Source organism: Poromitra crassiceps (genome assembly GCF_964638095.1).
Source record: "Poromitra crassiceps genome assembly, chromosome: 2".
Classification (NCBI taxonomy): Eukaryota; Metazoa; Chordata; class Actinopteri; order Beryciformes; family Melamphaidae; genus Poromitra; species Poromitra crassiceps.
Window position 1 is genome coordinate 99,672,418 of NC_139624.1, and position 15,939 is coordinate 99,688,356.

Consider the following 15,939-nt stretch of genomic DNA (forward strand, 5'->3'; position numbering starts at 1 on the left):
ATGTGAGTTGGTTAAATGTTGTGTAGTATTTTTGCCCCGTCTCATCTCTTTCTAGTAATGACCTTATTCACAGGATGAGTGATTTGTGTATGTGCATGCATGCATGGCGTAGCCTTACCACTTGTCTTCCATGTTTTTTTGTGCTCAGTGTTCAAGCTCCATAACAACACTGATCATCTGTGATGCATTAAACTGTGTGTTTGTGTGTGCGTGCGTGCGTGTGTGTGTGTGTGTGTGTGTGTGTGTGTGTGTGTGTGTGTGTGTGTGTGTGTGTGTGTGTGCGTGCGTGCGTGCGTGCGTGCGTGCGTGCGTGTGTGTGTAGGGACTCGCTGTTAGCCAGCCTACTGGATGGAGTTAGAGCATCGGGCAACAGGGACGTGTGCGTCAAAATGGCCCCCACGCAACGGGGGCAAAGATGGGGCTTACTGAGCATGCCCGTGGACGAGGAAGTGGAGAGTCTGCATCTCAAATTCCTGGCAGCTCCGCCTAGTGAGTCAAAGCCCTGGATCTCCTAATAGGATTCATGAATTTGTATTTGTTTTAATATCATATGTTCCAAGTGGTTTTAGGTTTAGATTTTCATCGCTTTTGATGGTTTTGACATTTGACATTGGACATTGACATTGGCAATATTTTGAAAGTAAATGTTGAGGTTAAACTCCTCTCTTGTCTACCAATTTGTCCCCTCCTCCTTTGCGCAGATGGGATCTTTGCTGACGCAGTGTTCCGATTCAACGCCAACATATCCTACAGCGGAGTACTACATGCAGTAACACAAGACGTGAGTGTGTGTTCAAACACTGTGTTTGTCCGTCCAGCAGATGGCACACTCCTTTCCTCCTCACGTCTCTCTCTTTCTCTCTCCCTCTCTCTTCTTCTTCTCCTCAGGGTCTTTTTTCAGAGAACAAAGAGAAGCTGATCAACAACGCCATCCTGGCCCTTCTGTCCCAGGAGGCCGAGCTGCCAGGTCCCAACGTGGAGCTGGAGAGCCACTTCCAGGCCATCCGACGGCTGGTGGCCTCCAAGGCCGGCTTCCAGGCCTTCACCCAGCTGCCCAAGTAAGGGTGCAGTAGATATGCCCAACCACCCCCCTTCACTTCCTGGTTGTATGCCTTTTTAAAGTATGCTTTTGGTGAGCTGCGGGTAACAGCTAACAGGCATGCTCTGTCATTCCAAGGTCTGGTCAAGGGTCTGGACTCACAGCTGGAACGTAAATATGAATCCGTACATCTCAGTCTGCCCTCTCTGTTTCTTACCCTTCTCCATGAGTCTGACTTACCTGTCGTCTGTCCATCAAGCCGCCCTCCTCCCTTTCATCTGTGTGCTGCTTTCATCTCAGGCGTTCAGACAGACACATCAGAAGGAAGGCTATGTCCCCTCACTTCACTAGAGCTGTCTGCCATCTTTTGCCCTTCCACTCTCACGACTCACCGTCTGTTTCCTGCGTCTCCCTTTCTCTCTCCCTCTCAGCCACTCATGCCCCGCCCCCTTCTATTCTTTACATTTCTGTATATCTTGTATATCCAGGAGACGATTGTTCTGGGTCACTGAGATGTATGGGAGGAACTGTATTTATATTCTTTCTTCCCGTCGAGTTATGAATGAACCAGAATTGGGTTTTCCCGAAATGTTCGTTGCCAAAGCAGTTTGGTGTTTCCCTCCCACGGCCACAAGACGGAGATGATGCTCGATGGTTTATTTTGTTTTAACCCATTGATACCTGATGCAGCATTTGTGTGTGTATCCCTTTAAGACCGCGAACCGCGTTAACGCGGTTCGCGGTCTTAAAGGGATACACACACAAATGAGGGATATACACGCAAACTGCATCAGGTATCAATGGGTTAAGGAACAAATTGATGTATAATGTGACACTCAGTAGTTCAACAAAAGATATGAAAGTAGCTTAGCCAAGAGGAATAGCAAACAACTTTTCACGCTATGAATGTTTTTGGGTAACCAACCCCGGACCTCTTAAAATGATATTTGTGTACTTTACATTCCATTTAGTAGCGTTGGTAAGTTAGTGAGTGTGTGCTTGTGTGTTCCAGGTTCAGAGAGAAGTTGGGAGTAAAGACGGTAAAAGCTTTAAAAAGGAACAACAACAGTGTGACACATGCTGCTATAGACATGCTCTGCGCCCTTATGTGTGTAAGTGTCAATTAAAGTGTAACTTACCCCCAAAACACTTTTTTTCAGCTTTTAACCAATATGACTTTGGGGGTGGTGTGTGAAGAATTCTGGTCAAAAGTTCCACGTTTGAGACCAAACTGTTACCATTGTACCATTTGTATCATTTTCAGCTGCATAAGTTCCCTCTATGGGTTCAAACCAGCTTTTGTTGTGCCCTCAAATGAATGGGAGATTTGGTACATTGTGACGTCACGGTGGTATTTGCGCGTGCCCCACTCATGTGAAAAAAAAAAAAAAAATCCCCATGTGATTATTACTGTAGTTCACGCGGCGCGAGCCCTTTAAGAGCAATGCATCTATGGGTAATCGCCTACTGTGGCTAATATTAGCCGCTAGTTAGTTATGTTACATGGCAGTAAAGCGGCCATTGAATGACCAAATTGATAGAACTTTTAACCATTTCGAGTAACACTGTTTCCATACCGATCACCAGCGTTAGTTTGTTGTTTATAACGGGGCTATATTCATAACGTTTTCTATGATATCTATCTCGGATACACTGAGAATACTGGGAGGCGGGCCATAGCGTCTCTGTCGATGATTTGATTTGACAGTTCTGGGCACTGGCATTGGCGTTGGCCAATCCTGGCGTGTTCCACCCCCAAATCGATTGTGTTCTGGCGCAAAGCGAGTGGGTTTCAGGACGAAACAGTCTCGAGCCATTTACGTTATCTTTAGAGCAATATTCCTGGAATGCAAGTTTGACTAAACAGTTACATGTCCTCTGCATTCTACATCAAATGAAGACATTATGGGTTGTTTTATTTTGTATGTTACATACTTATTGGCCAAGATATGTTACTTTATGGGGGAGGAATTCTGCCAGCTAAAGAAGGGAGTATAGGCGGCCATCTTGCCAGCAGAGTTTTCAAATCAACCGGGACTGACGGGACTGACCCCCCCAAGAAATCTGGGGGGGTCAGTCCCCCTTTAAATCTGACATATGCATTCATTCTGTTGCTAAATGTCAATTGTTCATCATGGGGCAGGTGTGTTGCTCCTTTATTTGCAACAAAGTTAATTTGAAGTACTATTTCAGTGACACTAAAAACGGTTCTTCAATTTCAAATATGTTTGTAGAATGACTTTGAGTTCCGTTGATAGATAACTTTGTTGTTATTTGCCTGAGACCTTTTCTTTTTGTCTTTTCCGCCAGCCAATGCATGATGACTATGACCTGAGGCAGGAGCAGCTGAACAAGGCCTCGTTGCTCTCTTCTAAAAAGTTCCTGGAAAACCTCCTTGAAAAATTCATCAGTAATGTGGTACGCACCTCTTCACTGTCAAACCGCAGGCTGCATTCTCTTGCTTGTGATAGTTGCAATCAGAGTTCAGGTTACAGTTTAAACATTTATAACCTGTAGGGTCAAAAAGTTTCTGCATAGTTTCACCAAACGCTTCTCTTTTTCCAGTTCCCCCATTTCTCATTTGTCTTTTTTGAATTCCCCTGTTTCTCCAGGACCATGGAACAGGAGCTCTGGTCATCAGCTCATTACTGGACTTCCTGACGTTTGCCCTCTGCGCGCCCTACAGTGAGACCACTGAGGGCCAGCAGTTTGACATGCTGCTGGAGATGGTCGCCTCCAATGGACGCACGCTGTTCAAACTCTTCCAGGTGGGGCGGTGAAGGAGCAGAAGGCTGAAGAGTAGAAGTTGGCTAGATGCTTTGTAATTAGACTTGGATGGACAGTTAGGAGTTGAGGAATGCTACTGTCATGATTAGAGATGCAACAAACTATTTGTTTGATAATTGATGAATCTGACAATGATTAGATTTAAGATTTTCATCTGTAATGAGAGATTAAACCATTAATATGCTCAAGAAGAACCCTGAACAGTGCATTTGCATTGTGCTTCTACCGCACTTTAGCATGGACTAGCATGGTGCTATGAGTTGTTAAGAGCGATGCATTGAATTTTGGTTTTCTTAACTTGTCAGAAAAGTTTCTTTTGCATCTAAAGTGATGTGGAGCTTCTAGCACCGTTGTGCTAACATAACAGATTTACACTTGGTGTGAAGATGCTCTGCCATCGTCTGCACTGGGATCTTTTCTTCTCAGATGCTCAGGCATGCTGGTTGTGCTGTTATTGTGAACCAAGTCAATCACAGGAGGCATGTTGCCACGTTATCAGGCTTTTCCTTGACAGGCTTCTCATACTTTGCTATGTTTTGAAAATGTGTTTGAGGACTCATCGTCCACACAGCTGCTGCATGCATCAGCCATTTTCAAAATACAAATAAAAAGTGGTAGAGGAAGTAGGCTTCAGGATCAGTATCCAAATCAGGTTTATTGGGCACGCACTGTATACACATACAAGGAATTGTACTCCGGTTTGCTTTGCTCTCAAAATACTCGCATGCATAAAAAAGAAAGAAAGAAAGGTATGCCCAAGGCAAGAAGAGTACATTTAGACATTAGCAAACATTTACAGTAGCTACTATATAAAACCCTGGTGTACAGTGTCTATTTTAAATATGTATATATGAAGGAATGTCTTTAAAGTAACTACTATATACAATAGGTGTGGTGTAAAGTGTCTATTTTAAATTAATATATTTTCATGACAAATAGACAATAAAAATACTACTTGAATAAATGATCTTATCAGCCCTCGTGATAGTAAGATGACTGATTTATTTGTTAGATGTTTGTGTGTTGAATTATGTTGTTTTGTTACCTCCAGCATCCGTCTATGGCGATAGTGAAAGGAGCAGGTCTGGTGATGAAGGCCATCATTGAGGTAAGACTTGCCGTGGATTAGGTGTGAGGATTTTAATGGTGACTTGATGATCTTGGGTGCTGTTGGACCACAGTGATAACGAGCACACACCTTGGCTTTGTTTATTAGGAGGGAGATAAGGAAATAGCCACTAAGATGCAGGAGCTGGCTCTGAGTGAAGGGGCTCTGCCAAGGCATCTGCACACCTCCATGTTCACCATCAGCGCTGACCAGAGGATGCTTACCAACAGGTCAGAGCCCCCCACAGACACACAGCACAGTCCATTGGATGTACTGCTGCTGCTGGATGTCTGATGATTTTAAGACTGATTTACTTTTACTTTTTGGCAACCTTCAATGCATGCAACCTACAAAAAGCTTCAAGTCTAGATCAGTAAGATAACAAGGCAAAGTGGCTCAACTGTTGATGTGTTTATGTTCCTCTGACAGGCAGCTGAGTCGGCACCTGGTGGGACTGTGGACAGCGGAGAACCCCATTGCCATGAACCTGCTCAAAAGGATACTGGTAGGGCTAAGGGCTCCAAATCAACCCAGTTCAGACTTCCACACAAATATTTGATCACCGTCTAATATTCACAGCAGAAGCTGTTAGTGTTATGGCGGTAGAGGCAAAGTACTTCAGGATGTAATCTAATGAACTCTACTGGCAGCTGAGACAGCCTGTTTGAGTCCTCTCTCCTTACCTGTTGCACTTTGCTTGTCTTGTCCCTGTCTCCTGCGCTCCTAGCCGACGGGCCTGCTGGCCTACCTAGACAGTCCTGACCCTGTCCCAGAGAAGGATGTGGACAGAATGCACGTCCGTGACAACCTGAAGATCGCCACGGTACCGGGACAAACGCATCACAGCTGTGATCAAATGATCAAAAAGCAAATTTTCTATTAGAAAATATTTTCGCATTTTTAGATACTTGCTGTCACTGTAATCTTTGTTTGCTACTTTATAGGACCAGCTGGGCCGTAACAAGGTGCCCGAGTGGCAGCGGGTGGCAGGCAAAGCAGCCAAAGAGGTGGAGAAGTTTGCCAAGGACAAGGCGGATATAGTGCTGATGCACTGGAGAGATAAGATGGGCATTGCCCAGAAGGAGGTGAGGATTGTCTCCTTCCGTTTCCTCCACAAAGGGGCTTAGAGATCAGGGGTGATTTACTTGTTATTATCCCCCAGCCAGCTCCTGCTACTGCTGCTGACTCTGCTCAGGCCTTTCTCACTCTTGCGCCTCCTGCTGGTGCTGAGCAGTATTGCAGAATACAGAAGCACACTTACTAGCACATGGCTTTGAAATGTTGCTGTTATTTAACATGGAGAATGATGACAGCTTGTGACAGCGCTGATGCTACCTGACTTTAACATGGAGAATGATGACAGCTTGTGACAGCCCTGATGCTACCTGACTTTAACATGGAGAATGATGGCAGCTTGTGACAGCGCTGATGCTACCTGACTTTAACATGGAGAATGATGACAGCTTGTGACAGCGCTGATGCTACCTGACTTTAACATTGAGAATGATGGCAGCTTGTGACAGCGCTGATGCTACCTGACTTTAAACATGGAGAATGATGGCAGCTTGTGACAGCCCTGATGCTACCTGACTTTAACATGGAGAATGATGGCAGCTTGTGACAGCGCTGATGCTACCTGACTTTAACATGGAGAATGATGGCAGCTTGTGACAGCGCTGATGCCACCTGACTTTAACATGGAGAATGATGGCAGCTTGTGACAGCGCTGATGCTACCTGACTTTAACATGGAGAATGATGGCAGCTTGTGACAGCCCTGATGCTACCTGACTTTAACATGGAGAATGATGGCAGCTTGTGACAGCACTGATGCTACCTGACTTTAACATGGAGAATGATGGCAGCTTGTGACAGCGCTGATGCTACCTGACTTTAACATGGAGAATGATGGCAGCTTGTGACAGCCCTGATGCTACCTGACTTTAACATGGAGAATGATGGCAGCTTGTGACAGCGCTGATGCTACCTGACTTTAACATGGAGAATGATGGCAGCTTGTGACAGCGCTGATGCCACCTGACTTTAACATGGAGAATGATGGCAGCTTGTGACAGCCCTGATGCTACCTGACTTTAACATGGAGAATGATGGCAGCTTGTGACAGCGCTGATGCTACCTGACTTTAACATGGAGAATGATGGCAGCTTGTGACAGCGCTGATGCTACCTGACTTTAACATGGAGAATGATGGCAGCTTGTGACAGCGCTGATGCTACCTGACTTTAACATGGAGAATGATGGCAGCTTGTGACAGCGCTGATGCTACCTGACTTTAACATTGAGAATGATGGCAGCTTGTGACAGCGCTGATGCTACCTGACTTTAACATGGAGAATGATGACAGCTTGTGACAGCGCTGATGCTACCTGACTTTAACATGGAGAATGATGACAGCTTGTGACAGCCCTGATGCTACCTGACTTTAACATGGAGAATGATGGCAGCTTGTGACAGCGCTGATGCTACCTGACTTTAACATTGAGAATGATGGCAGCTTGTGACAGCGCTGATGCTACCTGACTTTAAACATGGAGAATGATGGCAGCTTGTGACAGCCCTGATGCTACCTGACTTTAACATGGAGAATGATGGCAGCTTGTGACAGCGCTGATGCTACCTGACTTTAACATGGAGAATGATGGCAGCTTGTGACAGCGCTGATGCCACCTGACTTTAACATGGAGAATGATGGCAGCTTGTGACAGCCCTGATGCTACCTGACTTTAACATGGAGAATGATGGCAGCTTGTGACAGCACTGATGCTACCTGACTTTAACATGGAGAATGATGGCAGCTTGTGACAGCGCTGATGCTACCTGACTTTAACATGGAGAATGATGGCAGCTTGTGACAGCCCTGATGCTACCTGACTTTAACATGGAGAATGATGGCAGCTTGTGACAGCGCTGATGCTACCTGACTTTAACATGGAGAATGATGGCAGCTTGTGACAGCGCTGATGCCACCTGACTTTAACATGGAGAATGATGGCAGCTTGTGACAGCCCTGATGCTACCTGACTTTAACATGGAGAATGATGGCAGCTTGTGACAGCGCTGATGCTACCTGACTTTAACATGGAGAATGATGACAGCTTGTGACAGCGCTGATGCTACCTGACTTTAACATGGAGAATGATGGCAGCTTGTGACAGCGCTGATGCTACCTGACTTTAACATGGAGAATGATGGCAGCTTGTGACAGCGCTGATGCTACCTGACTTTAACATTGAGAATGATGGCAGCTTGTGACAGCGCTGATGCTACCTGACTTTAACATGGAGAATGATGACAGCTTGTGACAGCGCTGATGCTACCTGACTTTAACATGGAGAATGATGACAGCTTGTGACAGCCCTGATGCTACCTGACTTTAACATGGAGAATGATGGCAGCTTGTGACAGCGCTGATGCTACCTGACTTTAACATTGAGAATGATGGCAGCTTGTGACAGCGCTGATGCTACCTGACTTTAAACATGGAGAATGATGGCAGCTTGTGACAGCCCTGATGCTACCTGACTTTAACATGGAGAATGATGGCAGCTTGTGACAGCGCTGATGCCACCTGACTTTAACATGGAGAATGATGGCAGCTTGTGACAGCGCTGATGCTACCTGACTTTAACATGGAGAATGATGGCAGCTTGTGACAGCGCTGATGCTACCTGACTTTAACATGGAGAATGATGGCAGCTTGTGACAGCGCTGATGCCACCTGACTTTAACATGGAGAATGATGGCAGCTTGTGACAGCCCTGATGCTACCTGACTTTAACATGGAGAATGATGGCAGCTTGTGACAGCACTGATGCTACCTGACTTTAACATGGAGAATGATGGCAGCTTGTGACAGCACTGATGCTACCTGACTTTAACATGGAGAATGATGGCAGCTTGTGACAGCGCTGATGCTACCTGACTTTAACATGGAGAATGATGGCAGCTTGTGACAGCCCTGATGCTACCTGACTTTAACATGGAGAATGATGGCAGCTTGTGACAGCGCTGATGCTACCTGACTTTAACATGGAGAATGATGGCAGCTTGTGACAGCGCTGATGCCACCTGACTTTAACATGGAGAATGATGGCAGCTTGTGACAGCCCTGATGCTACCTGACTTTAACATGGAGAATGATGGCAGCTTGTGACAGCACTGATGCTACCTGACTTTAACATGGAGAATGATGGCAGCTTGTGACAGCGCTGATGCTACCTGACTTTAACATGGAGAATGATGGCAGCTTGTGACAGCGCTGATGCTACCTGACTTTAACATGGAGAATGATGGCAGCTTGTGACAGCGCTGATGCTACCTGACTTTAACATGGAGAATGATGGCAGCTTGTGACAGCGCTGATGCTACCTGACTTTAACATGGAGAATGATGGCAGCTTGTGACAGCGCTGATGCTACCTGACTTTAACATGGAGAATGATGGCAGCTTGTGACAGCGCTGATGCTACCTGACTTTAACATGGAGAATGATGGCAGCTTGTCACAGCGCTGATGCTACCTGACTTTAACATGGAGAATGATGGCAGCTTGTGACAGCGCTGATGCTACCTGACTTTAACATGGAGAATGATGGCAGCTTGTGACAGCGCTGATGCTACCTGACTTTAACATGGAGAACGATGGCAGCTTGTGACAGTGCTGATGCTACCTGACTTTAACATGGAGAACGATGGCAGCTTGTGACAGCGCTGATGCTACCTGACTTTAACATGGAGAACGATGGCAGCTTGTGACAGCGCTGATGCTACCTGACTTTAACATGGAGAACGATGGCAGCTTGTGACAGCGCTGATGCTACCTGACTTTAACATGGAGAACGATGGCAGCTTGTGACAGCGCTGATGCTACCTGACTTTAACATGGAGAATGATGGCAGCTTGTGACAGCGCTGATGCTACCTGACTTTAACATGGAGAATGATGGCAGCTTGTGACAGCGCTGATGCTACCTGACTTTAACATGGAGAATGATGGCAGCTTGTGACAGCGCTGATGCTACCTGACTTTAACATGGAGAATGATGGCAGCTTGTGACAGCGCTGATGCTACCTGACTTTAACATGGAGAATGATGGCAGCTTGTGACAGCGCTGATGCTACCTGACTTTAACATGGAGAATGATGGCAGCTTGTGACAGCGCTGATGCTACCTGACTTTAACATGGAGAATGATGGCAGCTTGTCACAGCGCTGATGCTACCTGACTTTAACATGGAGAATGATGGCAGCTTGTGACAGCGCTGATGCTACCTGACTTTAACATGGAGAATGATGGCAGCTTGTGACAGCGCTGATGCTACCTGACTTTAACATGGAGAACGATGGCAGCTTGTGACAGCGCTGATGCTACCTGACTTTAACATGGAGAACGATGGCAGCTTGTGACAGCGCTGATGCTACCTGACTTTAACATGGAGAATGATGGCAGCTTGTGACAGCGCTGATGCTACCTGACTTTAACATGGAGAACGATGGCAGCTTGTGACAGCGCTGATGCTACCTGACTTTAACATGGAGAATGATGGCAGCTTGTGACAGCGCTGATGCTACCTGACTTTAACATGGAGAATGATGGCAGCTTGTGACAGCGCTGATGCTACCTGACTTTAACATGGAGAATGATGGCAGCTTGTGACAGCGCTGATGCTACCTGACTTTAACATGGAGAATGATGACAGCTTGTGACAGCGCTGATGCTACCTGACTTTAACATGGAGAATGATGGCAGCTTGTGACAGCGCTGATGCTACCTGACTTTAACATGGAGAATGATGGTAGCTTGTGACAGCGCTGATGCTACCTGACTTTAACATGGAGAATGATGGCAGCTTGTGACAGCGCTGATGCTACCTGACTTTAACATGGAGAATGATGGCAGCTTGTGACAGCGCTGATGCTACCTGACTTTAACATGGAGAATGATGGCAGCTTGTGACAGCGCTGATGCTACCTGACTTTAACATGGAGAATGATGGCAGCTTGTGACAGCGCTGATGCTACCTGACTTTAACATGGAGAATGATGGCAGCTTGTGACAGCCCTGATGCTACCTGACTTTAACATGGAGAATGATGGCAGCTTGTGACAGCGCTGATGCTACCTGACTTTAACATGGAGAATGATGGCAGCTTGTGACAGCACTGATGCTACCTGACTTTAACATGGAGAATGATGGCAGCTTGTGACAGCACTGATGCTACCTGACTTTAACATGGAGAATGATGGCAGCTTGTGACAGCGCTGATGCCACCTGACTTTAACATGGAGAATGATGGCAGCTTGTGACAGCGCTGATGGTACCTGACTTTAACATGGAGAGTGATGGCAGCTTGTGACAGCGCTGATGCTACCTGACTTTAACATGGAGAATGATGGCAGCTTGTGACAGCCCTGATGCTACCTGACTTTAACATGGAGAATGATGGCAGCTTGTGACAGCGCTGATGCTACCTGACTTTAACATGGAGAATGATGGCAGCTTGTGACAGCGCTGATGCTACCTGACTTTAACATGGAGAATGATGGCAGCTTGTGACAGCCCTGATGCTACCTGACTTTAACATGGAGAATGATGGCAGCTTGTGACAGCCCTGATGCTACCTGACTTTAACATGGAGAATGATGGCAGCTTGTGACAGCGCTGATGCCACCTGACTTTAACATGGAGAATGATGGCAGCTTGTGACAGCCCTGATGCTACCTGACTTTAACATGGAGAATGATGGCAGCTTGTGACAGCGCTGATGCTACCTGACTTTAACATGGAGAATGATGGCAGCTTGTGACAGCGCTGATGCTACCTGACTTTAACATGGAGAATGATGGCAGCTTGTGACAGCGCTGATGCTACCTGACTTTAACATGGAGAATGATGGCAGCTTGTGACAGCGCTGATGCTACCTGACTTTAACATGGAGAATGATGGCAGCTTGTGACAGCCCTGATGCTACCTGACTTTAACATGGAGAATGATGGCAGCTTGTGACAGCGCTGATGCTACCTGACTTTAACATGGAGAATGATGGCAGCTTGTGACAGCGCTGATGCTACCTGACTTTAACATGGAGAATGATGGCAGCTTGTGACAGCGCTGATGCTACCTGACTTTAACATGGAGAATGATGGCAGCTTGTGACAGCACTGATGCTACCTGACTTTAACATGGAGAATGATGGCAGCTTGTGACAGCCCTGATGCTACCTGACTTTAACATGGAGAATGATGGCAGCTTGTGACAGCGCTGATGCTACCTGACTTTAACATGGAGAATGATGGCAGCTTGTGACAGCGCTGATGCTACCTGACTTTAACATGGAGAATGATGGCAGCTTGTGACAGCCCTGATGCTACCTGACTTTAACATGGAGAATGATGGCAGCTTGTGACAGCCCTGATGCTACCTGACTTTAACATGGAGAATGATGGCAGCTTGTGACAGCGCTGATGCTACCTGACTTTAACATGGAGAATGATGGCAGCTTGTGACAGCGCTGATGCTACCTGACTTTAACATGGAGAATGATGGCAGCTTGTGACAGCCCTGATGCTACCTGACTTTAACATGGAGAATGATGGCAGCTTGTGACAGCGCTGATGCTACCTGACTTTAACATGGAGAATGATGGCAGCTTGTGACAGCCCTGATGCTACCTGACTTTAACATGGAGAATGATGACAGCTTGTGACAGCCCTGATGCTACCTGACTTTAACATGGAGAATGATGGCAGCTTGTGACAGCGCTGATGCTACCTGACTTTAACATGGAGAATGATGGCAGCTTGTGACAGCCCTGATGCTACCTGACTTTAACATGGAGAATGATGGCAGCTTGTGACAGCCCTGATGCTACCTGACTTTAACATGGAGAATGATGGCAGCTTGTGACAGCGCTGATGCTACCTGACTTTGGGGAAACTTTAGTCAAGATACATTTTGATCCCTTTTGAAGATTCATGCTCCTTGCTCAATGAATTGTTTGTGCACTTTTTCCATGTATGTTTCACACATACCATTACGTTTGTCTTCCTGAAATATGTTTTCTCTCACTGGTGTATTTTTGTGCACCACCAGAGACAGCTGTGGTGGGGTGTTGAACATTGGACTCTAAGGGTCACTTCTTTCTCTTAGAGGGTAACTTTGCTGGGATGCTAACATTGATAGCATACAGTATAGCTGATGGAGCACAGTGAGGATTGAAACTGTTGGGGACATTCTTGTAGAAAGTGTGCGTGGGTTGTTGTCACTTGTCAGTCAGTTGACCAGGTCACTCATTAACAAAACACAGTTTCTTTGGGCACAACTGCCTGCTCTCTGGCTTTCCTTCAAAACTGAAATCAAATCTACTTCCAAATAAAGCTGCAGGGTATAACCTCAAATCTTATGTCACCCTGAGTTTAAAGCAGGGTATAACCTCAAATCTTATGTCACCCTGAGTTTAAAACAGGGTATAACCTCAAATCTTATGTCACCCTGTGTTTAAAACAGGGTATAACCTCAAATCTTATGTCACCCTGAGTTTAAAGCAGGGTATAACCTCAAATCTTATGTCACCCTGAGTTTAAAGCAGGGTATAACCTCAAATCTTATGTCACCTTGAGTTTAAAGCAGGGTATAACCTCAAATCTTATGTCACCCTGAGTTTAAAGCAGGGTATAACCTCAAATCTTATGTCACCCTGAGTTTAAAGCAGGGTATAACCTCAAATCTTATGTCACCCTGAGTTTAAAGCAGGGTATGACCTCAAATCTGATGTCACCCTGAGTTTAAAGCAGGGTATAACCTCAAATCTTATGTCACCTTGAGTTTAAAGCAGGGTGTAACCTCAAATCTTATGTCACCCTGAGTTTAAAGCAGGGTGTAACCTCAAATCTTATGTCACCCTGAGTTTAAAGCAGGGTATAACCTCAAATCTTATGTCACCCTGAGTTTAAAGCAGGGTATAACCTCAAATCTTATGTCAACCTGAGTTTCACCAGGCTTCCCTTTCTTTATTACTCTACTTGAATGGGTCGACTTGGCTCATAATGCTTAAGCTGATCAACGATATATTTTTGGAATGATTTTCACTCTATATCCCCGAATCACAGCGAGCATTTTACCTTTGCTACCACATGCTGTACGAATATTTGTTAGCGATTCATTAGTTAGAAGTTAGTGTTGGGAAAAAATACTTGAATCTATTGGCTAGTCAGCTGATGATTCCGGAGGTTTTAATGATAATTTTGGATGAACAACAGTTGTATCAGTATTTGAGTGACCTGTGACCCTTTTGTTGCGATCCATCTCTGTTTGATCAAGGAACAATAATGTGTGTGTGTTGTCTCTGCCCCACCCTTCCTTTGTCTCGTGTGCTTTTCTCTGCTGTCAATCAATGCAGCAGGACAGAAATAATCTGGTAAGTAGGACTGACCAATGGGATCCAATGGTTCTCTCTCTTGACCAAACCCTCTTTGCCATCTTAGAACTCATTTGACACATTGGGTGCATTCTTTAACTTGACCGGGCGATGATGACCTCACAGGACGTGTAAGGATGATGGTCAACCAAATGACATGAGAAACAACAAAACATGACTTGAAATATGTTGTAAATCAGATTATAAAAGCTCTTGTCCTACTGAAGAAAGTAAAGATGCTGGCCTGGCACACAGTCTAAACTGGCCGACATTATTTGCGGTTGTCATTACTAATTTTTTGGGTCATGCCTACCTGATGATTAAATGTGCAACTTACTACAGTAGCATTTTTGCATCAATGAATTATTTCCACACTAATTTCGAGACGGTATAATTACTGTAAACCAGTTGAACAACAACAACGAGAACATTGGCAGCCTCTACTGGCCTCTACAACTGCATTTTATATTATTTGCGATATGTGAATCGCGTCGTCTTAATTTTGAGAAACACAAAATTCTTCATGTAGCTCCTTAAAGTACACGGGCGATGATGAACCGGGTCGCCCAGCAAGGTTTACAGATCGCACCCAATGTTCAGATCCCATTTGGGTATTTGTGTTTCATAAGAATATTTTATGTGTTGTGATGATGACACTCTTGTTTTTTGGTGTTATGTTGCCTGTCCCTTTTGTTCTAACATTCTGCATAAGTACTTCATGGCTTTGTTGTTACATTATTTAAACAATCACAATACACACTGGTGCAGGTAATTACATTTCTGGTGCTTTACTCGGTGTGTAAAATGTTTGTCATGTCGTCATCATCTCAGCTTCAGTTCTCAGCACTAATTATGCCATTGACTTGAAAAGAACAATCACTTATAGGCTAAGGATAATAATAGCACGTAGCACGACGGCAAACGATTCCTCAAGTTGTTTTTGTGTCTTTTGGTTGATTTCAGAACCCCAACCAAAAGCCGGTCATCCTGAGGAAGAGAAGGCAGAGAATCAAGATCGAAGCCAACTGGGAGCTTTTCTACTACAGGTACCACATGGCCTGCTTAGAGAGATGACACCTGACTCTACTCTAGCTGTGTAAATCCATTATCTAGTCATTGTGCGGCGCTGAGTTGTTTCTTTGTTATAGCTGTTGATGCACACACTGTTGCAGGAATAAAACCTGCGACAACCCGTTAGTTATGGAACAGTCTCTTTCAACCACTGTTTGACCATGCAGTCCTCCTGTCCTGCCCTTCAATCTTCTCCAGGTTCCAGCTGGATCACGCACGGTCAAACCTCATCTGGAACCTGAAGACGAGGGAGGAGCTGCGGGACGCTCTGGAGGGGGAGATGCGCGCGTTCGGGGTGGACCGGGAGCTTGGCAGTGCCAACGTCATCTCGTGGAACCACCAGGAGTTTGAGGCGAGTGCCATCTGGGTCTCGGGAGCTATGATTTAATTCCTAACCATCAAGATATGTCATGGATCTCAGAAGGCTTCCAAGGCTACAGGGGAGAGTTAGGACTGAGCAGTATATCCTAATAACACTAATGACACTCAGAGAAAAATACA

The 15,939-nt window shown here is 45.5% G+C and overlaps 1 protein-coding gene across 1 annotated transcript in view; it reads left to right on the plus strand.

Annotated features, from left to right (window-relative positions):
- Positions 1–15,939, plus strand: part of dnajc13 (DnaJ heat shock protein family (Hsp40) member C13) — a 64,186-nt gene that overhangs the window by 27,494 nt on the left and 20,753 nt on the right. The window contains exons 9-22 of the mRNA XM_083652046.1: positions 323–489; positions 702–781; positions 889–1,058; positions 2,052–2,151; positions 3,350–3,457; positions 3,652–3,807; positions 4,878–4,934; positions 5,043–5,164; positions 5,364–5,439; positions 5,662–5,757; positions 5,879–6,019; positions 14,350–14,367; positions 15,331–15,413; positions 15,637–15,790. Of these exons, the coding sequence (XP_083508172.1) occupies positions 323–489; positions 702–781; positions 889–1,058; positions 2,052–2,151; positions 3,350–3,457; positions 3,652–3,807; positions 4,878–4,934; positions 5,043–5,164; positions 5,364–5,439; positions 5,662–5,757; positions 5,879–6,019; positions 14,350–14,367; positions 15,331–15,413; positions 15,637–15,790 (1,528 nt within the window). The remainder of the gene's footprint in view (positions 1–322; positions 490–701; positions 782–888; positions 1,059–2,051; positions 2,152–3,349; positions 3,458–3,651; positions 3,808–4,877; positions 4,935–5,042; positions 5,165–5,363; positions 5,440–5,661; positions 5,758–5,878; positions 6,020–14,349; positions 14,368–15,330; positions 15,414–15,636; positions 15,791–15,939) is intronic.